Here is a 26,289-nt window from a genome sequence, read left to right as displayed (position 1 = left end):
GTACAATTTTTCATGGTGTCTTATGATTCAGCCTCAATTAACGCCCCTCAAGAACAACTACACCGCTTTACAACTATAGGACAGGAAGAGCTAAATAAACTTATCAATGCATCTAAACCAACAACATGTTTATTAGATCCAATACCCTCTAAACTACTGAAAGAAATGTTACCTGTAGTGGAAGAGCCTCTTCTCAATATTATTAACTCGTCTTTATTTTCCAAGAATATTCAAGCTGGCAGTAATAAAACTTCTCATTAAGAAACCACAATTAGATCCAAATAACCTAGCAAATTACAGACCCATCTCAAATCTTCCATTTATGTCTAAAATACTAGAAAAAGTTGTGTCCGCTCAATTGTGATCTTTCTTGCAAGAAAATGATATCTATGAAAAATTTCAGTCATGATTCAGACCGCATCATAGCACAGAAACTGCGCTAGTTAAAATTACAAATGATTTACTTTTAGCTTCTGACCAAAGCTGTATCTCAATACTAGTTTTACTCTATCTTAGCGCTGCGTTCGATACTACAGAATAGATCATAAAATACTCTTGGATCGACTACAACACTACACTGGTGTTCAGGGACAGGCATTAAGCTGGTTTAGATCGTACTTAACAGACCGTTACCATTTTGTCTGTTTAAATAGAAGATAACGTCAGTAGACTATGGAGTGCCGCAAGGATCTGTTTTAGGCCCTCTGCTATTGTCAATATATATGCTGCCACTTGGTAATATTATAAGAAAACATGGAATTAATTTCCACTGTTATGCTGATGACACTCAATTATATATTTAATCACGACCAGATGAAAACACTAACTTATCTAATTTGACAGAGTGTCTCAAAGATATAAAATGCTGGATGACGTGTAATTTCCTGCTATTAAATTCAGATAAAACGGAAGTGTTACTTATTGGTCCAAAAAACTACCCACAAAATCCCTTACAATGCTATTTTAATTTAGAACGATGTCCTGTTACTTTATCCGCTACAGTAAAAGACCTGGGTGTTATACTAGACCGCAACTTGTCTTTCGAAAATCATATTTCATATGTTACAAGAACAGCCTTTTTCCACCTTAGAAACATTGCTATCTGTTTCTGATGCAGAAATGTTAGTTCATGCATTCATGACCTCGAGACTAGATTACTGTAATGCTTTATTAGCTGGTTGTCCTGCATCCTCAATAAACAAGCTACAGTTAGTGCAAAATGCAGCTGCTAGAGTTCTTACTAGGTCAAGAAAATATGACCATATAACACCAATTTTATCATCTCTACACTGGTTACCTATTAAGTTCCGTATCAATTACAAAGTATTACTACTGACCCATAAAGCCCTAAATGGTTTAGCTCCTGTGTATTTAACGGACCTTCTATCGCCCTACAATCCATTGCGCTCTTTAAGATCACTAAATTCGAGGCTTCTGGTCATTCCTAGGATATCTAAGTCCACTAAAGGAGGGAGGGCGTTCTCACATTTAGCTCCTAAACTCTGGAATAGCCTTCTTAATATTGTCCGAGGCTCAGACTCGCTGTCCCAGTTTAAAACTAGATTAAAGACGCATCTCTTTAACCAAGCATTCACATAATGCTTACCTTTTATGCTACTGAATCATATCAAATGCATTAATATTATGAACAGCTGCTATGCTAATTATTTCCCATCTGCTTTTCTGCTGTTATCTCGGGACGCTAGTCCCGAGGTAAATAGCGTTTGTCAGCTCCTGTTTGTATCCAGCCTCTCATGGAGACTTCAGATGCCCCAACACCTGCGATGAGATGACTAAACGTCTGTGAAGAGACGACTCGACGCCTGTGAAGAGACGACTCAACGCCGGCGATATGTTATACCCTAAATTAATACATGATTAACTAACTGTATTTTTCTATGTACATTTCTGAAATGCACTTTCTCTAAAGCTGCTTTGAAACAATAAGTATTGTGAAAAGCGCTATACAAATAAATTTGAATTGAATTGAAATTACAGAAAAGTTTTGAACCCGCCCCCCCAAATGTTCCACAGATATTGCTTATACATTCTAAGGTGAGATATTGGATTAAAAAAAAAACATTAGACAATTGTTTTCACAATGATTTATTTCATATTACATACAGTAATGGCATTGAAAATTATTCTTTATTACTGATATTTTTCATCTAACCAACTAACTGGTCTCTAGTTTAAAAAATTGCTTGTGATAACATTTAGTGACAGCTCTGACCTATAAGCCTGTTACTTTCGCTGAGAAACATATCTTTGATGAAGATCACCAACATCATTCTGGGAAACTTTGATCCAGCCATCTCTTTGCATGTGGTACACTGATAATAAAAAGCACAGAGACAAGATTTTCACCATGCAATGGATACGAGAAGACCATCTCAGATACTAAATGTTTTGACTGCTAGTATAAAAAAAAATAAAAAAAAGCCAACACATTCTGTTGTTGTCACTGTTTAATTACTGTGTGATACGATGGGCTACTTACTGTTTACCACCCCTCCAGAATAGGCATCACGGTGTGTGGCATGATAAATGGCTCTCTCTGCCAAGTCGTAAGCATCGGGTACACTCAGGTCCCACCTATGCCCTGAGTCCATTACACCATAGGCATAGTTAGACCCAGAGCCTGTGGAGAACATATCTCCTGCTAACCTTGTGCCATTGCTGCTCACATAATATAGACCTGGACCCTGTAAAAACACAAATGCTGGTAAAGATGTAGAAGGACTGTTGGAAAATGCTTTAAATCAGGGGTGGGCAACTTTAAAAGTGGGTTTAAAACAAGTTGTTTTAAACCCATTGAATAGATTGATGTTAACCCTATATAAACCATTTAAAGCAGGGATGGACGACTCTGTCCTTAAAGATTCACTTTCCTGCAGAGTTTTGCTCCAACCCTAATCAACAACCTGAACAAATAAACAAAGAATTGTCTGGAGTTGAGTTGGAACTGAATTGAACTGGTCACACCACACAGGAAGTTGAAGTGGAATTACAGGAAGAGGAGTTTATAACATTGTAATTCAAAGAATTTCATCACAGGTAATGCATTCTGGGAAATAAAGTATTTTTCCAACCTGTCACTCTGCCTGTCTGTATTTAAGACATAAATGAGCTTCATACTTCAGAGAAAGCTAAAGCCAACATTCAAAGTTTGTCTAAACAAACTTTCCTTTTCAGTTTAAAAATGTCACTCAATCCAATTCTCTTTCCTTAAGTTAAATTTAAATTGCTATTTTGCATCATGTTTGCTTCTTCAATTCAAATTCAGGAATTTACTATTTTCATATTTAGACATACATGTTGATTTTCAAGGTGGGTAAAGAGGGTGAAAAGAGAAAGATTGCAGGTGAGATTGGGAGGTAAAAGTGGAGGTTGAACATTAAAAAAAAAATGTTAATGGATCTTACTCTCTGGTCCCAGCCACAAACCATAGTGCCCATGGAGAGGCCCATGCCACGATATTCAGTGACCATGTTGGCTAGAAGCTTTGAGGCTGCAGCCACACTAATTCTTGTCTTGTTTCTGAGCTTGTAAATCCTTTAAAAAATATAATATCAGCATCTCATGATTATTTTTCAGTAGGCTACTTGTAGATTGAATGTATTTCAATATGATTATTAATTTGAAAACCATTATTCCATTTAAAAAACATTCTCTTAAACTTTGACAGGTTTCAGCTGATATACATTAACAGACCCATTAGTCTTCAGAACAGTCTTCACTTCACAGATATCACAAACAACAATGCATTGATGGATAAACTCACCTGCACTCTTTGGCCAGTCTTCTCTCCCAATATACACAGTCTGCTGCATTGCCAGACATTGTACCAAGGAGATATGGGTTGATCTCAATGACTTTGTTGAATGTTTTTGTGTCTGCAAATGAAATAAAAAGGGTTAAGTATTCAACAACAAAAAATGTTAGACAGGATTGCTATCAACTCTTTTTTTAGCTTTAAAAACACACCTATGTAAGACCCTGCAGATGCTCTTGAGTCCACAGCCACCATCACTCCATGCTGAAATTTGAAAGCTAAAGTGGTAGTGCCATGAAGGAATTCAATCTTTATGTCCGTATCTCCCTCTGTGAGTGGTCTTAGAAACTGCTCCGGCTGTGGAAATTAAAAATGAGAAACATATGAAGAGAATACTCTAGGGATCAATCTTTTGCTAAAATCACGGGTTTAAGATAGACGTCTGTTTAATACAGATATGTTTTTAATTATTTTTGGTGGGGAATCAAGGCGTCAACACGGATGTAGCGGTAGACAACTTACGTCCATTCCCGTCGGGACGGCCAGTTCGTTGGCGTTCAGTCCAAACATGTAATGACTTGGACCACGGGTGCTCGGCTCAGATTCCCAAGCTTGAGGAGAAATTGATTGTTTCAGCTCAGGTGACAAACAAACGTCCAGTAGCGCCATAGTTAAAAGCGAATCGATAACGAACAAGCTTAGTATGGTACAACGAGATCAATTGAAAATGAAAGTGATACTTAACTTTGGTGGGTGGGTCTTCAATCGGAAATTTGTCTGTTTTTCAATAAAAAATGATTTAACGTATTAAACAAGACACTATTCTAAATGATAGGCAATTCATAAAAAGTCACGTCTTGCTTATTAACCAATATAGTCTAATTTCATTCAATAGATTGAGAAATTATTCACATACAAATTAAACCAAATAATTAAGAGTTTAAAACTAATGTCAAACTTTAATACACTTGTAAACACGATTGTTTAACTATTAATTACTTAGAACCGATTTAGCCTAAATTGCCAACGTTTTCAGTGTTTTATTGTAGGCCATTTAATTAGAAACGCTGCCAACAGCAAACCCTAATGACATCACCAGTAACTATGTAGTTTTGCCTCCTGCAGGTTTAAACTATAGGAAAACGAGTGGCACTCTCCAGAGGTTGTAACAATCTTTAAATTATAATGACCAGAAAAGGTTTCTGCTTTGCAAAGCCAAATAAACACATAAATAATCAGGTTAGAAATAAACAGTCACTTCAAAACTGACAAATCACAGTTTATTTAAAATTTCAGATTTCACGTGCTGTGTGTCTAGTGTCCTATTCTCTCTTATGTAGTCTTCTATTTGACTTATGATCAATTTTATTTTTAAAATTCACATTCATTTGTGGACACTTTGAAAAGATTAGTAATGATCTCTTAAATGTTACAAAAAAGTTGTAGCCTATATGCAATCTTTATGAGGTTTCCATCCTTTGCACACTCTCTTCAATCAATTCCGTTTCAAAATGCTGAACTTGTTCTGTGAGTATTGCGGTTGTTCCTGGGCTGTATTTGTAACGTCCCTCTCTGTGGGGGAAACAGTGACCAATAGCAAGCATTATTAGAAATTCTAAAATCAGATTTTACTCCATGTAGTAATGTGATGCAGCTCTTAAAACAAGCTAAACATACTATAAGAATGTGTGTTTATGCATCAGAAAACACCCACCTTTTCCCTATGTGTTCTGACTCCTGGTATGGCCTTATGTAATCAACACCATTTCTTGTAATGACACACAAGTCAATGTTATGACCTGAACCCAGATCATTCATTACACCTGCATAGATGGCATCCCGAACCAGATGTTTGGCAGACTCCAGCTAAATAATTGTGCAATTAAACAATTAACAGCTTAAATGCACACAAAGTACATTACTGGCAGTGAAATACAGACCATCCAATATGTTGATATAAATTTTATCCCATACTTACATCCATGTCTGTTTTAAAGCCGTCTTCTAAAATTCCCATAGCTGCTAGATTTCCTGATCCTGAAATGAAAAAATTGTGAGGATGAAATAATTTAAATTAAAATCCCCCAATCATGTTCATATTAAAAGAAGAAATCTCACCCATAGCAAGAAATGGCACCTTGTCCATGTCCCCATAAGGTCCAATATCATAGAGGTGACATCCCGTGCAGTCGACCCCACCCAGCAGCAGGTTAGCTCCAATCTGGCCATGGTATCTTAAGAAAACATTATGTGCAATTTTTATTTTGTTTTCAACCCAGATAGAATAATGGAAACTACAGAATAGATTTTAATGTAGACAGATATTCCCACTTGTTTCACAGTTTTTAAAGACGAAGGAGCACTTAATAAGTTACATAAAGGCATTTTTATCAAAGTCATACATAAAAAAAGCATTTAAAATGACAGAAATATTTTACATGTTTCATGACCTCAAACTAAATATATGAATGTATTAAATGTCTCTCTATATCCCATATATGGAACAGTTCCCCAGTATTGATGCCTTTCATTGTAATTATTTTCTGTGTGAATATGTGGAGTTTCCAACCAAGTCTCTACATCACATGTAATCAAATGTATTTATCTTTTATCACTATCTTTAATCACTATAGTTTTGAAATCCTTACTTAAGCCCTAATATTTTTTTTCTTTTGTTCAGTTAAGTTTATTAAGTTATGGTCAGAAACATTTACTATGACTATTTTCATGTTTTTCATTATTTTCATGTTGGAGAGACAAACTCGGACATACACTCTAAAAATAAATGTTCCAAAAAAGGGTTTTAACAGCGATGCAATAGAAGAACGATTTTTGGTTCCCCAGTTAACCTCTCAGTAAACAGTTCTTAAAAGAACCATTTTTCTTTTAGTGTGAAGAACATTTTACTAAGTAAAATAACATGTTGCATATCAGTGTCAATCCAAACGTAAAATAATATTATGTGTGCTAGAACTACATATAAAAACACCTATGAATACAAACGAGATAATGTTTCTTTGTTAAAAGCGTAAAAAATGTAAATGTGACTGTACCTAAATAGAGTATCCTGAAGGACACTGACTGCCATAATGACACGGGGGTTCCGCCCACTGTTCATTGAGAAGATAGTGAGATTGGAGGAGATAAGTTCAGTAACTTTCTGTGTGTCTGCTGCTGTTCCTGCACCACAGCAACTTTGAATGGAGAAAGGTCAAATGGAAAGTAAAGAAACAAAGACAGTCAATGAAAGTCATTTACATATATTATAATCCATGTTAAAAATTCAATAGAGTTCAATTATAAATTATTTTTTTATGTTACAGTTTTGGTCTTCATACATTTTAATGGTATACTTAATGAGGTAACCAGTACAAAGTTAATTATGATAAACATTTCATTTCATTTGATTTTTTTGTTTAAACTTACTAAATGTTAGGAGCAAGGTAGTGAATCTTGGCAACCATCTTGTCAGCAATCACTTCACTGGATGTGGCACGAGTATCTGCACCTAAAACCACCCCATCCTGCAAAACAGAGGTCAGATCAAATATCACCCTGTTTCAATTAATAAACAAGTGTCACTACAGCTCAAGTTTGTCTTACCTTAAACACAACTCCAGCAATAGTTGTTCCAGTTTTAAGGGGCTTGGGTTTCTTCCCCTTCACCAAACCGTCAAATGCGTCATTTCTATAAAGAAATACATATAGGCCAAACAACATTGTCAAATGTCAGGGGTCAATGGATTTATTATAGATGGCCCACACACAAAACCTGACTGGTTTAGGCCAAAGCAAGTCTGCATGCCTAAATGTCAGCAGTGTCATTAGAGGGGAGGGAAACTAACCCTTGGGGAGGAACCAAAATATTGTTAGATTTGGATTCACTAAACAGCTCCACATTTGGCCAGAGATGTGAGATGCAGCAAATCATTGTACATCATGTGAGGCAACACATTTAACATATTTGGGATGTGCTGAATCACACTTCCCATATGAACCAATTTGCCAGTGGAGAGCAACCTGACAAAAAAACAAAAAAAAAATCATTGGGTGTTTGTGCCAAATAGGCAGTCTCAATAGGCACCCGACAATAGACTAAAGGACAACTATTTTTTTGTTCACTTTTTTTAAATTGACTTATAGCCTACTGTTTTATTTTCTGTTATGCATATCAAGTTTATTTGTACAACTAGCTACTTTGCTTTTTTAAGTGTATCTCGTAAAATAATAATAATTAACGAGGGACGTTTAAAATCGTTATTTTTAACACTTGATAGTTTACATTAATAGAGTAGGCTATTGCATTGTATGAGCTTTCTTCGCTAACTGCGAACTATCACTTTCACACTCACCTGGTATCACTAAAAAACAACGAGTTGCGGATTATGTTTTACCTTAATGTGTTTTCGAAGCAGAAGCCCGGCTCCGTAGTCTTCACAACAGTTGGTAACATTGCAAATAAATGTGAGTGGTACCGGAATGTTCAGTAATTTAGGCACATGAAGCGTAGAATAGGTAGAGACAAACGATTGAGAGGCGGCTGCTTAGAAAGTGAAACTATTGACGGACCAACCAATTCACAGAATGTTTGTTTCCGCTCTCTGAGGTGCTTCGGAGTCGTGCGCGTTGTGGTAGGCTAAAGGGTAGGCTATTTCAATTGAAAAGGTTCTCTCACACATAATAAAATAACGAACAAAGACTAGAAAATTTTGTTAGATTTTCAGATAAAGGCAGCCTACTTACGTGCTTTGAAAAATATGGAGAGGTATTCGTCCTACAGTCATGTGAAAGGCGTCAGCACTGGGGTGAGACAATTTTCCTGACGTTCATTTTCACTCTGATAATGGCGCAAGACTAAGATTTGCGTAATCGATCATTAAGCCGAAATCTTTATTTATAATTGCATTTTCTTTTACAGACTACAATATTAGCGGTGGCATTCGCTGGAGGTGTCATTATTGGCTCAGACTCACGAGCCTCGATGGGTGGGTAAGTTGATAGCCTATACCAGGTATCCCACATATTCCACCCCAATGGCAGCAAACGCTATTACGTTGAAAAAGAATCGTGCATAAGCACGTGATACTAAAACAGTGACATTTTTGGATAAATGTTTTTATGGTTAATTAATATTGTGAATAGATTAACTAAAAAGTATAAATGAATAAACAGCACATTGTGTTTTGTATCCAGGTCTTATGTTTCATCAAAGGTAATAAACAAACTAGTTCAAGTTCATGACAGAATATTTTGCTGCATGTCAGGATCACTTGCTGATGCTCAAGCCATCACGCGTGCAGCCAAATTCCAGCTGGCATTCCACAGGTGATTCCAAACTTTTGTGTAATGTGTGGTTTATTTACAAATTTAAAGGAGCCGTATGTAAGAATGTGGCCAAAACTGGTAGTGCAATCACTTTCAAATTACTGTAGAGCGGTGTATCCCCTCTCCCTCCTCGCTGACTCCAGGTTGCCAGATAGGCTGCAGGATACAGCAGGAACGTAGGCTGCTACAAGAAGCTTTTTCTGTTAATTATGTTTATGCTTCAAATGAGGGATGTTTTGCAAAGTAATTATATATCGCAAAAATGTACTAATGGCGATTAGCCAAATATAATCGTAAAGATGTACGCTCGGCTCTTATCTGACAGTTCATTGTTAGAACAGTAGCTGTTAGTCCAACTTGTAACGGTAGGTATCTGTCATTAACGTAAGTACAAGCACAAGCCTCTGTCACTGTGTGTAACCGATATCAAAGATACAGCTATTCATTTAGCTGACGCTATAAGTGAAAGCGACCAGCTGTATTTTTTAACTTACCCTGCAGTACACGTCCATAATGCTGTGATGTGAAAGATTACGTGTCATTCTATTATTTTTGGCTGTAGAACTTGCATGATAAACAATAATGGGCGTGCTAATGTTGTTTTCCTCAGCGTCTCATCATAATGACAGAGAAACGGGCTCTGATAATGCATTGCTAATGTTAGTAATGACGACTCGCCGTTTTTATTACCCAAACAATTCCTTACCTTTTCAATTCGATGACCCACCTCCTCCATATGAGCTAACGTAACGCTACTTTGCACGAACATGCATAACTTTGTTCGACTGTCATGAATATTTGAAATGTCCATTTACATCAAGTACAAGTTAGCCAAACATAGATGAATCTTACCTGTCCAGGAGAAAATTAGCAACGTTGGCGTCTGTCTTCAAATTCTTCTCCGTTTTCAGCCGTCTCCATCTTTCAAAGGCATCTCCTATACAGATCCTTTTTTTATTTCGGACTTTGTCACAATTTCGGATTCATAACAAGTTTTTTTTTTTTGGTTTCGCAACGTTAGACATTAGACACGTTTGTAGCTGCAGCTGTGGTAACTAGAGCAGAGCTGGCAACCCGGATGCCGCAACACTACTGACTTTGTGATTGGTAGATAGGTGGAGGGTGGCGCATCAAACTAAAACACAACATGACAACATCAACATCAGTTGAGGGCTGCAACTTCATTTTTTAAATGACAGTATCCTGGCCTGGCCGGATCCTGATATAAGTATTTGAAATTAACATGATTTCTTAATGTCTAGTGACATATCAGGGCCATTTTATGATTAATTGAAATAAATTTCTTACATACAGCTCCTTTAAGTAATACATTGATGATTGATTCTTTAATTAATTTTATTTTAAAGTGGCACTAGTAGTTTTTCATAATGAATAGTTACTAAAGTGAAAATAGCCTTTTTCTTCAATCAAACTTTTTTCTTTTCCTCCTGGAAATCTAGTATTCAGATGGATGAACCTCCTTTGGTAATGGCCGCTGCCTCTATTATGCAGGAGCTGTGCTATCAGCATAAAGAAGAGCTCTCAGCTGGTTTCATAACTGCAGGCTGGGACAGGAAAAAAGGGCCACAGGTACATTACTCATAGTTGAACTGTGGTTCTATCCACTTAATTTCTTATAGGTGTGTGTGTCATATGCAGAAGTTTTATTTTTTAAAAAAAACTGATGTTTTTCCATTTGGTTGGATCACATTCTCACTGCCAGGACAGAAGAGAAAAGGGATCAAGCCATTTTGTTTCCATCAGAAAGAGTAATAGGCCCATAGCAAAACATGAATGTTTGTCTTGAGATATACAAACCATGGATATTTAAACCAATTCAGATTCTTATGCACGCATTCTAGTTGTGACTTCTACAGCAGATGTGAAGAACTTGTTAAACATTTGTCAGTTCCAAAAGCCTGCTCAATATGTTGCTATTATTGTCAAGATACAAAATAAGGGATTTTATTACCTGTAATGACAAACAATGCCTATAAAGTCATGCTTATTACGGTATTTGAACTGCATCAAATATGTATAAATACAACATTGATACTAGATTAGCTATTTCACGGTGACAATCTATGAAAGGTTATTGATGTACAAATCATTCTGTGATGGCTTAGTGTGCAAACATTGGGATTTGGTGTTTAATGTTGTACTTTCCCTTGCACAGCACAAAACTAGTTTTAATGATGCAGTATTTTACTGTCTTTCTATATAGGTGTACTCTGTTTCTATGGGGGGGATGCTTGTGAGTCAGCCCTTCACTATTGGCGGGTCAGGAAGCACATACATATATGGTTACGCAGATGCAAAGTACAAGCCAGGAATGACCAGAGAGGAGTGTCAAATCTTTGCTGTTAATGGTTTGTACATTTCAAAGCACTCAGCATATTTTTTTCTGCTCTTTATAATCAAAATATATGCTGACTGTCTGTCTCCAAATCCAGTCTTTTGAAAATATCCAATTCAATACTTTAGTGTGAGGAACAGAGTGAAAAGTTTTTCATTCACTGAAAAAAATTAATTACTTTTTTCAGCTCTGGCTTTGGCTATGGGAAGAGACAATGTAAGTGGGGGTGTTGCCCACTTGGCTGTCATCTCTGAAAAAGGTGTCGAGCATGTTGTAATCCCAGGAGACAAGTTGCCAAAATTTAATGATAAATAAACTGCTGTTGTCCTTATCCATGGGGTCTTTGATTTTTGACAAAGTTAATGATGAACATGCAATAAAAGTTCTGATTCCAAATAATTTTTGTGGTTTATCTGTATTTCTGTATTGTCTGTATATGGCTCATTATTTAAAAAAAAAAAAAAACTATTAATAATTAATGTAGGCTATAGTAATAATTTTAGTATGGGTTTATTGTGAATATGGTAGGTTATGTAATATTTCACTGATTCATTCAACCCTGTAATTGTATAATTTTTGAATGAAAAAGTATTAAATAGTAAATTAAATAGTAAATGTTACATCACCTTTTTGTCTTTTTATTCTTATTTTCAATGGTGGGAAGCAAAGAATATAACCAAAACAACCAAACCAAAAGCTCTCTTAGAAAGTAACCTAACTTATAACTATACAAGCACTACTCAGCACAGCAAAATGTACACACGCAATTAATAAAATATCATAGCACATAACAGCATACTGTGAGGGGATATAATTATTATAGACTATCATTATAAAATACAAACTATGTACAGTATTAATCCACAGTATAGGCCTATGAGTGATGGAAATTTGATCTAGGGTTCTATGTGAAACTAAAAAGATCCTACCAAATGTCTCAGATTCAGACATGCACAGACAAATTTCTGTATTTTTACATTTCAAAAAAAGATCACTTAGTATGATTTAGAAGCTGTTTTCCTCGTGGGGACCAAAAAAAAAAAAAAAAATATATATATATATATATATCTATAATGTATATATAATTTAACCACAAGGTCAAAAAATTAGCCCTCACAATGTAGGGTTTACCAGGTACACACACAGGAAATAATTTTGTTCATTCAGGCTTTTTTTTCTGGTTGAAAAATTATCTGCATGCTATAATATTGATATTTGATAGTTGATTGCAGCACCATCTGTTACAGGCATGGGCGTAGATCATCCAGATTTTAAATTCAAAGATTCAAGATAGTCTATCTACATACGTGACTTTCACGTTTCCATGATGGTAATCAGTCACTCGTGCAACAAGACACGCCCATGGTCGCACCCGCGCTGAATCCATCATTTTCATAGAGGCCGCAAAAAAAAGACTCTTCTCCTTTTTCTCAAAAAAGCCAAGCACTGTAAGTTGTCATGTGGTATCCGAATTGTGTTGCACAATGATGAATAACTCTGCCTATTTCTCTTGTTGAATAATTAACAAGTTCTCTTACGAGAGTACTCTCGTGTTGCGTAGGCTAGCTTACGCTACGGGAAAACCTCTTTTCTCGAGAATACTGAAGCCAAAAAATTATCCTAATTTTTGCATTAATTTAAAGCGCATTGCTGCACAGAGCAGACCTAGGCGAAGCAGCTCGCGCGCCTATTGGTTGCTCTGCGGCAACTGCTGCAGCCTATCGATGGACTGATCGTGATGTAAGCACCAATGAGGGCGAGGGCGTAGGCGCCCTCGTGCGTCACGTCCCGCCAAAATGGGCATGGCTTATGTGTATATAAGCCGAGTCCAGGTAGGATGTTCTTTGATTTTTCATCCCTCCAGCGAAGTCTCCACATCGCTGATTCTCCGGAGAAGCTGCGCCGTTGAAGTGCCTTCAGCGGGACAAGCCATCTCTCTGAGATTGAAGACGCTGTTTTCTACGCCTCTTCATCACCGGTCCTGCTGCGCTATCCGGCGCCCATATCCTTTACATTTGCAAACTGTGTGTTCGCCCTCGAACTCACATTCACTAAAAGAGCTGAGGCGTTGTTTCAAATGCCTCGTTTTTTTAAATGCGGCTCTTGCCGAGCCCATCTCAGCGACGGGGACCACCAGATCCTGTGTGTTTCCTGCCTGGGACGGAACCACGCCGACCTCGCGCTTTCCCAGGGCGGCTGCCTGGAATGCGATTTGATGCCTATTTCGACCCTGTGGGCTCAAGTAGCATCGTTCGACGTGGACCCCACCCCTCCGCCTCTCTTGTCTGGGCCACGCCGTAAAAAGCGCTGTTTACAGAGAGCTCCGGAGCCTGCTGTTGTGAGCGAATGCACGCCGGCAGACTCCCCGTGTGCTTCGCTTCCGGATTCCCCTGCCTCAATCACGTTCGGCCAGCCTTCCATTGCTCCCGCTGTGCATCTGGAGTCTGACGGGGACGACGCGGAAGAGGATAGCTGCTCTCTTGCCGCATCACAGAGTGAAGGTTGGTCAGGCTCCATTCCGGACCTCGCCCCTTCCATGCAAGAGTCGAGCGGCGTGCGAGCCAGCGTCGACACCGAGCTGCTTTGCCTCATTACCAAGGCCGTGGAGGACCTCGGCCTCGATTAGTCGCTGCCCGAGGAGCCCGTGCCCAGCAGGCTTGATGGCTGTTTCCTGCCTGGCCGCCGCTCAATATCTCAGACAAGGCCCGCCCCCTTCCTGCCGGAACTGGATGAAGAGCTGTCTAAGAGCTGGAAGGCGCCATTTTCAGCCAGGTTGCGTTCATCTGTCTTTTTGTCGCTCTCCTCTGTGGACGGCGTGAAAGACAAAGGCTACCTCCACATCCCTCCGGTTGTGGAAGCAGCAGCCATGCACCTGTGTCCGCCATCTGCTGGATAGCAGGCCAAACCCACCCTTCCCTCAAAGGCCTGCAGAACGACTTCGCCTCTCATCGGTCGTGCCTACACCGCTGCTGGCCAAGTCGCTTCAGCTCTTCACTCTATGGCGGTGCTTCAAGTTTACCAGGCCAACCTTCTCCGTGCTATGGACGAGGCGGGCCCGAATCCTGTACCCCTTTTCCACCAACAAGAACCAGGTGCTGGTTCAGAGCTAGAGCTAGTGCCGGTTTGGAGTTGGTTCGACTGACGAGCTTTCAAAGAACCGGTTTGCCTTTCCACATGCTAGAGAGCCATCTACAGAGCCAGATCTTACGTCACTGTAAACATCTCATGTTGCCCAGCAACTCTAGCGTGGCAAACACAAACACACCAGGCTTGTTCTAGATGGTTCGGCACTGCGAATCTCGAACTGCGAGAGCGATCCTAAAGCAGAAGGAGTCGTATGCTCTCCAAACACTCCCGCAGCTCCGATCAGTCCAGGCCGCTCCGATGCATCTCGAACAAGCCTTCCATCAACAATGGAGGTCGTTGCGTTACTATTTATGCTCATGGCTTTGCAAACCTACATCTGTATCCAAACACGGCGAATCCAGCACGTTTGTGCAGCTCGCTGTAACTTGCATTAACGGAGATTGCAATTGAGCTGCTATTAGCACGATTAGCTGCTATTTAAAAAATGGTCACAAGTTTCTGTTTGTCTTGTTGGTCACGGTAACCCCGCCCCCAGCCGCTGACGTAAGCGGTTCTTACTTCTAGATCAGCAATGATTTGGTACAACTTAAAAACCACTTTTACTGGTTCGGAGCTGGTGCTTTGGTGCTCGAAAAACAAAGAACCGATTTGAAACTAGGCTCTGGCTCCGAACCAGCACCAGCTCTGCCTTGGTGGAAAAGGGGTACTGGAGAACTTCACCGATCTCAGGAGTGCCACAGATTTGGCCCTACGAGCTACCAAATCCGCTGCACAGGCCATCGGAAGAAACATGGCGGCTCTCACTGTCACCGAGAGACACTTGTGGCTTACTCTGTCCGACATGAAAGAGTCCGACAGGGCCACTTTCCTCGACGCGCCTGTTTCTCCATCCGGTCTCTTCGGCCCGGCGGTCAAGGGATTCACCGAGCGTTTCTCTGAAGTCCAGAAAACGTCGCAGGCTATGCGCCATTTTATTCCGAGACGCTCCTGCTCCGCTTCAGGTCGCTCAAAAAAGCAGCCGCTTACCCGGAGCACAGTGCCACCACCGCCGCATTCGTCAAGCCGATGACAGAGGGAGTCTCAGTAGCGCTCACGCTCTTTGAGCCGCCGCATGCCGCCTCCCCGACGGGGGCCCAAGCCCAAAGCCACGCTGAAAGCTGAGCCCTCCAAGTCTTCCTGACCACACAGAGAAGACGAAGATGGTTAGGTCTCGCCGCGGCCGGATCACCATCAAAAATACCACGTTTCACTCTCTCTCAGTCCCCTCAGCAGAGCCGGCTGGAGAAGTTTATTTTACAACCAACGAGCCCGTCATTCGACCTGCTCGCCTGTACCCAAAGGCCGTTTTCACGGCTACCCAAATGTGTCTAAAAAAGAGCATTATGTCTGTTTATCCGAAAGTGTTATAAGTGTAGGAAATGTGCCCACTTCCCAGTGCTCACCCCTACACACAAGCACGGCCCGTTCAGTGACACACACTCATTCACGGCCCATATCAATAAACACGGCTCACGCCGCGTGTGTTTCAAATGTAGGAAATGTGCCCACTTTACAGTGCTCACACCTGCTCACAATCACCGGTCGCCCTGTGACACACTATTCGACTCACACCGAAAATCTTATGAGTGTAGTAAAGGTGCCCACCACACGGTGTTCACCCCTACACATAAATACGGCCCGCTCTGCGACACACACACACACACACACACTCAGAGCTCTCTGTGATAAACACAGACCTTGTTCTGTGCCCAGAGAGCGCGGCGCTATGCAGAGCATGCACCCACATGCAAACTCTGCATGTTGTGTGCCACACACACGCAGCGGCCAGAGCCCAGATGTCATTCTCCACCTGGCTTTAAGTTTAAAAGCATGGGAAACGATCCCGGGCGTGTCACAGTGGGTGCTGAACATTATAAAGCGAGGTTACCCGCTGCAGTTCGCTCGCAGACCTCCCCGCTTTCGAGCCAGGGTCTTTACCACGGTAAAAGACGAAGTAGCACACCTACTTCGTGCCGAGATAGCGAAGCTGCTGGGGAAAGGAGCTATAGAGACTGTTCCTCTGACACAGAGCGAGGCAGGTTTCTACAGCAGATATTTCCTCGTCCCCAAAAAGGATGGCGGTCTCGGACCCATCCTAGATCTCAGGCGCTTGAACAGAACCCTTATGTTGAGATCGTTCAAAATGCTCACGACCAGACAAATCCTCGCGCTGATTCGCCCAGGTGACTGGTTTATTTCAGTAGATCTGAAAGACGCTTATTTTCAGATTCAGATAGCGCCCCATCACAGGCCTTTCTTACAATTCGCCTTGAGGGCCAGAGCTATCAGCACATCGTCCTGCCGTTCTGTCTTCCTTAGCACCTCGTACATTCACGAAGTGCATGGACGCGGCGCTCGCTCCCCTGAGGCTACAGGGGATGCGAATATTGAACTACTTGGACGATTGGTTAGTTCTAGCTCAGTCAGAGACAGTGCTGATGGCGCACAGAGATGCACTACTCAGCCATCTACAAAACTTGGGTCTTCGAGTCAACTCGAAAAGTTTGCTGTCTCCCAGCCAGAGAATCTCTTTTCTGGGGACGGACTTGGACTCTGTATCGATGACAGCGTGGCTGACGTTACAGCGCGCACTGCGCATACAGTGCTCAGCAGCGTCTTTTGAGAGCGGCAATGTTCTCCCTCTCAAGAGGTTTCAGAGAATGCTAGGCCTGATGGCTTCGGCCTCTGCAGTGCTTCGACTGGGCTTGCTTCGCATGCGCCCTCTCCAGCACTGGTTGAAGGCACGGGTCCCGTCCCGAGCTTAGAGTTTGGGCCATATGCGCCTCAAGGTGACCCAGAGCTGTGTAACAGCGCTGGACCCTTGGAAGGTGACGAACTGGTACCAGTTGGGTGTGGATCTGGGAACGTTTTCGAAATGAAAAGTAGTCTCGACAGATGCCTCCAACTCAGGTTGGGGTGCCCTCTATGAGGCCAGGCCCGTGTCCGGCCTGTGGACAGCCCAGGAAGGGCGTTTACACATAAACTGTCTGGAGATGAAAGCGGCTCATCTAGAGAGAACCAAGTACGTTAGTAACAGAGTGCGTTTTCTTGGAAATTGAAAATATATACCCACACAAACGTGCACTTATTTTCAGTGTTTTTTTATTCCTAATGTCTTTAATTTTCACAGATATGTTATAAAAGCCCTTCAAATTAGAATAAAGATGGTGATTGCTAATGCTGAATTTGGATTTTCATGCATTAACAGCTCTATCTGCTTGAATCAGGCAGCGTTGGCACACTTTACAAAAAAACGTGTGTAGACAAACTTTAAGTGGTCTTGAAAAATCCTAACCAGAAAGTTTGAAGTACTTTTAAAAGCTTGAAGTTTGAAGGTTTTCAATTTGAAATTTTTAGTTCAGTAAGACAGACGGACAAACAAAAGAAACTTCACAGGTGAAAAGTGATTAGTGGCTTTTAAAAACACCTGCTATTTATTTTATTTTATACATTGTATAAAATCTACAACAGGTGTTAGTAACATATCATAAAATTACCATTAGGAAAATATAGGAAAAATAATTTAGGATACAAATTATTGATTATTATTCATCAGTGTACTTAATTTCTTATTTCACAATTACCTGTATCTACATATTTCAAACACTTCTTTATTGTCAATAGACAGAGCCAGAAGTTAATTTAGAGTTGATAGGGAAGGAGGCAGAAAGTTTCAAGAGGTGAGGGAAAACAAATGACTGGAATAAGTTAAGAATTTTTTTTTTCCCATTACACATTATATGTGTTTTATGTCTACATTGTCTTGGAATGGCAAAACAACACATTTTGTGAAAAGTTATGACTACAGTTATAGCTAAAATAGACTTAGGATTTGGCTTAGATTTGGAGACAAAAAAGCCTATGTTGATGTGTACCATTCATTGTATGAATGTGTAAACTGAAAGGAATATACAAAATATTTAGCAGCACTGTCTGTTGAAATATTTCTGATAACTTTAACTTAGACTAATTTGTATTTTTTTAAAGAGCAGAGGGCAACAGACATGTTGACAGCTGGGTGGGTCTTCAGTTCCTGTATTAATTAATTAATTATTTATTTATTTATTATTTATTATTAATTATTAATTAATTATTAACAAAACTCTAAAATTTCAGGTTCAGTTGCACCAAGATTTTGCATGGCTCCATTTTGATACAATAATCTTCTGCTTTTTAACAAACCAGCCTAAAAATAAAAGCATAAGTAGATCTCATTGTTCTACTGATTTAAGGTCTCCTTACTGTGTTTGTCAATTAAGTTAAATACATCTTTGCAATTGTGTGGTTTGTGACTTTTTTTATTTCCTTCCTGAAATGTGGATTAGAATAGAGTGTGAATGCACAAGTTTCCATTACTGTCATTCACATACAAAACAACGTGTGCAAAAAAACAATTTGAAATATGTAAACAATATAGTATAATACAGTAGGCCTAACATGTGCAATATAGAACATCTGCATTTCTTTCTTTCCTTCTGTTTTATTGTTTTAAACATAAATAACATATTAAGCCAATAGAGCAAAACCTGTCAACAAAGGTCTGAAAAAAACTGGTATAACGCTTGACATTCTATCCTGAAATGATGGCTACGCCCTTAGGTGAAGACGAGGACGCTCAGATACGGTGTTGTACCATTCGGCACAGCTACGGCAATCAGTCAGTCGCAGCGCGCAATCGGCAAATCGAAAGCGAAAGGAAAACTGATCTCTTTCTTCCTCTTCATTAAAAGAAGTAGCCTACATACTGTAAAACTTTTTTTTATAGAACGTTGTATTTCGTCGTTAATGATTGTTGTTTAAGATGCTGAATGTCAGGGAGCATGACCGCTCGAGTGGTCTCAAAATGGGTGTAAGTTTTCACCTTCCTTTTTTCACATTTCGCGACCAACTAAACACTATACGAATGTATTTTCCCCATTCAGTGTAGTGCTTCTATGGAATACGTTATCTAAATTCAGTCTTTCTTATGTTCTTGTCATTCCAGACCACCATCATTGCCGTTGAGTTCGACGGTGGCGTGGTAGTGGGTTCGGATTCAAGAGTTTCTGCAGGGTGAGTATACGGGAGTGTGCTTATCAACAAAATTGTTTGTCTGTATCAAAACTGTATCGGCTAAACGCGATCGCACATTTCCAGTGTCATTGCCAAGAAAAAAAGATGAAAAAAATAGCCCAATTCAGGGTTCTCTTGTCGCTCCAACTCTATAGCATTGTGCACTGACTTCACAAAAGTCCAGTGATTATTTTGAACGCAGTGTGATGTGACATTTATGGAAGCCCGTTTCCGCCAAAGTTGATTAAAAATACGATTTTAAGTCATAATAAGGAGAAACTTTATCGTAATTATAACTCAACCTCTCATTATAATTACGAGAGACTAAGTTATTACGTGACAAAAGTCATCATTACAACGAGAAAGTTTCTCATTATTATGAGATTTATTTTCTGAATATTGAGATACTAAGTCATAATTACAAGAAAGTCTCTCGACATACCAAGTCATAATTATGAGAACGTTTCTCATTATTACAGAAACAAGCTTCCATAGATATTAGAATGTCAGAAAAAATATTCATATTTAGAAAATAGCTTAGAAACAAGCATTTGTGTAATTTTGTAACATCTTTCCCCATTCTCCCCTTACATCTTGAGAAGCACGGTGGCAGAGAGAGCTCAATATGCTGCAACTGAAGAAAACACATGCAGAAAAAAAAAACACCAGCGAATTAAGATTTCATCATGTTCAGTTTGACAACAGATGTTCTGCAAATATTCACACAACTCAACAAAATATAGAAACACGCTGCAAATACAACGCACATAGGCCTACGGTACATCAGGATGTTAAAATAAACAAAAAACTCACCTTTCAAGTAATCGACAACACCACAGATGAGTAGACATTTAACAATAAGCATGTCCTAGCCAGGGGTGTGTTTCCCGAAAGCATCGTAGCCAACTATGGTCGCAAGTTCCGTCGTTATCAGCATAGTTCAACGAGCCGGTGTTTCCTGAAACCATCGTTCCAACGAACATTCGCAAACAGCATCGCAAATTTGTGTGGTTGGAATGACAGCTCTCGACCTGTGGTTGGAAGCATAGTTTCTTGATTGCATGACATGTGGACTTAATAAATCCTTATCTTGAGCAAAATAAGCAAGCTGACATTCAGTACAATCTATATCTTTTATTTAGAATATACATACAAATGTCATTTACGTTTTTTAGTTTGTCAAGAGATTTAAAGCACCGTTATTGGAGACTGCGCATGTGCGAACGTGCTCGACTATAGCCGCTTTCTGACCAAGTAGTTACAGGTACTTAGTAATAGGAACTAAGAACTCTCCCCCAAACTCAGTTTTGCTGTTTGCATTCACACTGGCCAAGTGGCTATAGGAACTGGTAGGAGGGGTAAGGGAGTGACCGAAGCACGGCGACGGTCTTTATGGCGTCATCACTAGACGTAGCGCGGCCACATACAACAACAACAAACCAGCATGGAGGAGGCTATCGGAATGTTCCTTTTCTGCCTTGCCGGGACCTTAATAACAGAGTACGAACGGCGGCGTTTAAGGACTATGCTTGAGTTCTGTACAGAGAAACACAGAATATGAAGGCTCCAGGCAATTAGCTGGTTGAATGCGTTATGTTTGTCTTAATAATGTTGTGCTAAAACACACAGCCGGTATAGAGACAGTCGGTTGGTCTGGGAACGCCCCCTGGAACGCCCCGTCACGTGATGTGAATTTAGCCCGTGGGGTAAAACATTAGCCGCGTTTCCACTGCCGGGCCAGGGCCGAGCCGTGCTAGTGCGTGCCAGGGCCAGTCGCGTTTCCACTGTCACTTCCGGGGCTTGATCGGGGCTTACTCAGGGCCAACGGCCAGGATTTCTGGCCCGTTGAATACCTTGGGCCAAAGCGGGCCAGCTCGGGCTAGAGGCGTGGGCAAGGTAAAAGGCGGAGTTTATCGGTGTTAGGGAAAGTTGCACATTTCACTTTTTTATATCGCACAAAAAGATAATCGCTGCACGAAATGGAGAATCGCCTGTATTGGTCTGTCGAAGATACCAAAGCTCTTCTGAGCATTTGGGCAGAAGAAAGGGTACAACGTCAATTTGACGGCGTGTGAAGAAACAAGGACGTTATAAAATACATCGTTGGTGAATTTTCTAAGCTAAGCATTCAGCGAGCAACGCTTCAAGTTCGGGAAAAAATAAATAAGTTGCGGGCGCAGTATTGTACAAGGCGATTAAAACGCACAATGGACAAAGCGGAGCTCGGAGAAGAAACTTTCCATGGTTCGACTTGATGGACGGTGTGCTGGGTCACCGTCCCTCTGTTAGTGGCGACTCGCGAGACAAGTCGGGACACTATTGCAGCCACGGCCGGTGAGTTAATATACATGCTATGTTAATGTACATGCTATGTGGGTTTAGGGCAGCGTTGCGAGGCTACTGGCCCGGCAGTGGAAACCCGGTGCTTGAGGCCTGAGGCCACTGGCTCGATTCGGCTTGCTGTTAGCCCTGGCCCGGCCCTGGCCCGGCAGTGGAAACCCGGTGCTTGAGGCCTGAGGCCACTGGCTCGGCTCGGCTCGCTGTTAGCCCTGGCCCGGCCCTGGCCCGACAGTGGAAACACGGCTATTGCCTTGGCGCTCATTGAAATACACGCGACAATCATGCCGAAGAGGTGCTGTGTCTTTTTCGGTACCGCCAATAAACAAACAAATTATGAATTGAAGTTCTACATCCTTCCTAATAAACACACAGAACCGGAAAGGAGGATAAAATGGCTACAAGCAATAAATAGTAGTGTAATACTTCTGTGATGTTCTGTAATACCTTTATAGTACTTCTATAGTAGCCTATGTCCCAAAATACTATAGTATTCCTATAGGATTACTATAATATTTTGTCCTAAAATACTACTAGATTCCTATAGTTGTTTTTTTATAAGGGATGTCTCATTCACATTAGAGTTATTAGCTGAAGGCTCGCTTGATAGGCCAATTGCTACGGTCTACACTCAATACACACTGCAGTCTGCGAGTTAGGGATCACTGTCAGTACAGTCCCTCGGCAACTTCTACTGATCACCGTTTTACAAAAGGATTAATAGTTCGGAGTGAAGCATATGTACAATTGGTAAGTGACAAGGTTTTATATAGTATGCAACATATACTAAAGTTGATTGAGTTATAGGCTATGTTACCGCTAACTTACAGCTACCGCGATGTCTTACCTGGAGTTTCAACCAGATAAAAAAATATGTCTAAAAAACGACACCTCCGGCCATTTGGTTGGGTCATTGATCCAGTTTTGAATTAAATAAGGGCAATCATAATGTATTGCAGTTAATTTTGCAATGTACCGTTCCCGGTCAGCAGGCGTCAATGACATGAAATACGACATTTTGTCATTCAAATACACACGACGTTCGCGGTGTTTCCACCACGCCGACCACGCCCCCAACTATGACTAGTTGCCGACTATATCTATGGCAGACAGTGCGCTGGAAGTTCTGTGTTGACAGTGGGCGTGACTTATAAGTTGAACCAATCAACGTAGACCTAGGGAAAGGGAACTAAAAAAGTCCTCGCTCTAGACTAGGTACCGAAAGAGTTATAGGAACTACGGTCTGAGGAACTAAAAAATTTCACCATTTCAGGATGTTAACTTTTTTAACAAATCAAAGGCTTTTATTCGGTTTTCCTAATCGACATTTTCTTTGTAGTAAAAGCTTTTGTTGAAAACAATGTTCAAAACCAGAAGTTTGGCCATATTTTTTTATCAGGGCCTCTGTGGTGAATCGGGTGATGAACAAGCTTTCCCCCCTCCATGATAAGATCTACTGTGCTCTATCTGGATCAGCTGCTGATGCACAAACCATTGCTGAGATCGTCAACTACCAATTAGATGTTCACAGGTAATTTTTGATAAATTCAATCAATACCACAATATTACATGTCTGTCTGTTTCTGGACTTCCTTTTGTGTTCATTGTGTTCAGTTTCCCGCCACTCCTTGTTCCCATGATCACCATCCTCATTAGTTAATTTAGTTTAGCTGTGTCTTATTAATTAATCTTGTTAGCTCCCCTTGTTTGCCATGTATATATTCCCGGTGTTCTTCCTTTATCTTTGTCGGTGGATGTTAATGTTTGGGTAGTGTTTCTTCATGTAGCATTGTGTTTAATGATTAAAGTCTTTCTTCTCCAGTACCTTCTCCACACACAAAGTGGGGTGTTGTTCAGAATATATTAAGAGGCTAATATTGAGTTACTTACTTTTCAAAAAAAGGTTGTATTTTTTTGTCCACCAACAAAAGTATTTCAGAAAGAAGCCAATGAATTAAAGGGTTAGTTCACACAAAAATGAACATTCTGTGATCAATTACTCCCCCTCATGTCATTCCAAACCCATAGACTTAATAATGAATATAATGGATGGTTTTAAAGTTTGCACCATCTTTTTTTATGGCTAGTATTGAGATGGATAAGGATCCATTGGTGTGTTCAGCAGCTACTCTGGTGAAGAACATTTCTTACAAGTATAAAGAGGAACTATCAGCTCATCTCATTGTTGCTGGATGGGACAAGAGGGCCGGTGGACAGGTATCTGTGATTAAAGTGTGCAAATGCACGAGTTTGTGTGTAAATAACTTATTATATTAATCCTTCATGAAGACCCGTCAAAATTGAAGTGGAGAAAATGAAGTGTTTAGACAAATTAACATTTACATTCATTAGATCATTTGTATTTTATATGATATACTGTATGATTATTTGCAGATTCATATTGGTATTCTTTCCTCTGGTTCTGGTCTTTCCAGGTCTATGCAACTCTTAATGGGTTATTAAGCAGACAGCCGTTTGCAGTGGGTGGCTCTGGAAGTTTCTACATCTATGGCTTTGTTGATGCTGAATACAGAGCAGACATGACCAGACAGGAGTGCCAAGAGTTTGTGATCAACTGTGCGTTACAGCATAAGCATGTTTAAAAATGCATTATTTGTTTACTTTTATTTTATGGTCATGCATCTTTTCCAGTTTAATAGTCCTTAGATCAGGCATTCTCAACCCTGGTCCTCGAGGGTCACTGTCCTGCAGAGTTTAGCTCTAACCCAATCAAACACACCTGAGCCAGCTAATTAAGACTTTCAGGATTACTGGAAAGCTACAGGCAGGTGAGCTTGATCAAGGTTGGACCTAAACTCTGCAGGACTGGCCCTCGAGGACCAGAGTTGAGAATGCCTGCCTTAGATCATGGTCTACAGCCCTTATGTTCAATCACATTTCAACTTAAATTTTACTTTTTACTTAAAATAGTGAGTTAGCATTGCAAAATATCCTCACAAACAAATTGCAGTATGTGATGTAGAACAACATTAATATCTATCTTAAAATTATTTTCAGTAGGCCTACTTGAATTGTGAATCTGTTCTAATTCACAATGTGTTTTGTACTTCAAGGTCTGTCACTGGCAATGAGCCGAGATGGTTCCAGTGGAGGTGTGGCCTACCTTGTTACTATTGACAGTGAAGCTATGGAAGAGAAATGTATTCTGGGAAACCAACTTCCTACATTCTATGACCCAGATATTCCATGGAGCCATCCAAGGCAATGAAAGTGTGAAAATGTAGTTTGATTCCCATGTGTGGTTTATCAATAAAAGATTCTCTCTTTTTTCCTTGTGCAATGTTCATCAATATTTTATTACCTTTGTTGCACCTTGTGATAAGCAGATAATTGCATTCACAGGTTTTAGGAAAATTAAAGAATTTCTCAAGAATACATCGGCATATTAAGCAGAATGAAAAAGTGGGTCATGAAAAAAATATAGGCATAAGAACAAAATATTGCTTATATAGACATGATACACGCACTGATTGCTGTTTTATATATTACTGCTTTTGCCTGATTCTTGATGATAGTGAGGGCTTTCAACTTCTGGAATATTCACTGGTCATTCACAAAGTGGAAACAATACAAAATTGACCCTCAAAAACAAAAAGTGTATATTAATACAGTGCTATTTAAAAGGAAACAAATTCTGTTTCATTATGAATATGCAACCTATTATAAAGAGTAATGCATTCTTGTAAAATGCTTATAAGAACTAAGAAACCTATTCTTGTTTTACTTCTTATCACCTTATTTTCCCACATTAAGGAGCCTTTCTCTCAGTTCATAGTAATTGCCTTGCTTCTTCAGTTCCTGGTTCCTCACTTGCTCCACAACCTCCCCTTTTCAATCACAACGACCTGGTCTACCCTTTCAGTTGTTTTCAGCCTATGTGTGATCACCAGCAAAGTCTGGTTAGGGTGGCGGGCCAGAGCATCCTGAACCTTTTATTGGAATAAAGCAAAGCAGGGATAGTCAAAAGTAGATGAAAGTGAACATATGAAGAGATACAGCAGAATCTGAACATTGTACTATAGGTACTATCATTATCAATGAGCTTCTTATTTAGTAAAACAACATACTTCAAGGATTCAATGAAAAAATATCAAACAATTTACCATGCGTTCAAGCTCAGTGTCCAGGCTGCTGGTGACCTAATCCATATGAGCACCTGAGGTTGTCTGATTAGAACTCTGGCAATAGCAATTCGCTGATTCTGACCCCCAGAGAGAAGACAACCACGCTTTCCAACATCTAATGCACATGCAAATAAACTGTCCTAAATAAACTGTGTCTAATAAACTGACTAATT

General features: G+C 40.1%; 4 protein-coding genes across 5 annotated transcripts; 2 read left to right on the top strand and 2 right to left on the bottom strand.

Moving 5' to 3' along the window:
• Positions 1-2,090: 2,090 nt before the first annotated feature.
• LOC143701637 (proteasome subunit beta type-8-like) lies at positions 2,091-4,612 on the bottom strand. The gene is made up of 6 exons (XM_077195088.1): positions 4,298-4,612; positions 3,988-4,132; positions 3,785-3,896; positions 3,426-3,555; positions 2,501-2,705; positions 2,091-2,333 (listed from the first exon to the last, which is right to left on the bottom strand). The coding sequence occupies exons 1-6, from the start codon at positions 4,442-4,444 to the stop codon at positions 2,245-2,247; spliced, it is 828 nt and encodes a 275-aa protein (XP_077051203.1). The 5' UTR covers positions 4,445-4,612; the 3' UTR covers positions 2,091-2,244.
• A 425-nt stretch (positions 4,613-5,037) lies between these two features.
• Positions 5,038-8,755, bottom strand: LOC143701638 (proteasome subunit beta type-7-like). 2 transcript variants are annotated; one of them, XM_077195090.1, is made up of 8 exons: positions 8,519-8,755; positions 7,379-7,463; positions 7,202-7,299; positions 6,829-6,969; positions 5,894-6,009; positions 5,754-5,812; positions 5,490-5,641; positions 5,038-5,347 (listed from the first exon to the last, which is right to left on the bottom strand). In XM_077195090.1, exons 1-8 carry the CDS (start codon positions 8,557-8,559, stop codon positions 5,236-5,238), a joined length of 804 nt encoding a protein of 267 aa, XP_077051205.1. In that variant the 5' UTR covers positions 8,560-8,755; the 3' UTR covers positions 5,038-5,235. The 2 variants fall into 2 exon arrangements, with proteins under 2 accessions (XP_077051205.1, XP_077051204.1); XM_077195089.1 differs by lacking the exon at positions 8,519-8,755 and adding an exon at positions 8,170-8,378.
• psmb12 (proteasome 20S subunit beta 12) lies at positions 8,350-11,855 on the top strand. Its single transcript, XM_077195091.1, has 6 exons — positions 8,350-8,580; positions 8,694-8,764; positions 8,969-9,100; positions 10,561-10,690; positions 11,325-11,469; positions 11,644-11,855. Exons 1-6 carry the CDS (start codon positions 8,533-8,535, stop codon positions 11,769-11,771), a joined length of 654 nt encoding a protein of 217 aa, XP_077051206.1. The 5' UTR covers positions 8,350-8,532; the 3' UTR covers positions 11,772-11,855.
• Positions 11,856-19,179: 7,324 nt separating this feature from the next.
• On the top strand, positions 19,180-25,261 carry psmb9a (proteasome 20S subunit beta 9a). The gene is made up of 6 exons (XM_077195603.1): positions 19,180-19,431; positions 19,567-19,634; positions 23,371-23,502; positions 24,059-24,188; positions 24,407-24,548; positions 25,046-25,261. Exons 1-6 carry the CDS (start codon positions 19,384-19,386, stop codon positions 25,198-25,200), a joined length of 675 nt encoding a protein of 224 aa, XP_077051718.1. The 5' UTR covers positions 19,180-19,383; the 3' UTR covers positions 25,201-25,261.
• The last annotated feature ends 1,028 nt before the right edge of the window (positions 25,262-26,289 follow it).

The sequence above is a fragment of the Siphateles boraxobius genome, unplaced genomic scaffold, assembly GCF_051911475.1.
Source record: "Siphateles boraxobius isolate OS27281-9 unplaced genomic scaffold, OSU_SipBor_1 33, whole genome shotgun sequence".
Taxonomy (NCBI): Eukaryota; Metazoa; Chordata; class Actinopteri; order Cypriniformes; family Leuciscidae; genus Siphateles; species Siphateles boraxobius.
This window is presented reverse-complemented; position numbering and strand designations above follow the sequence as displayed.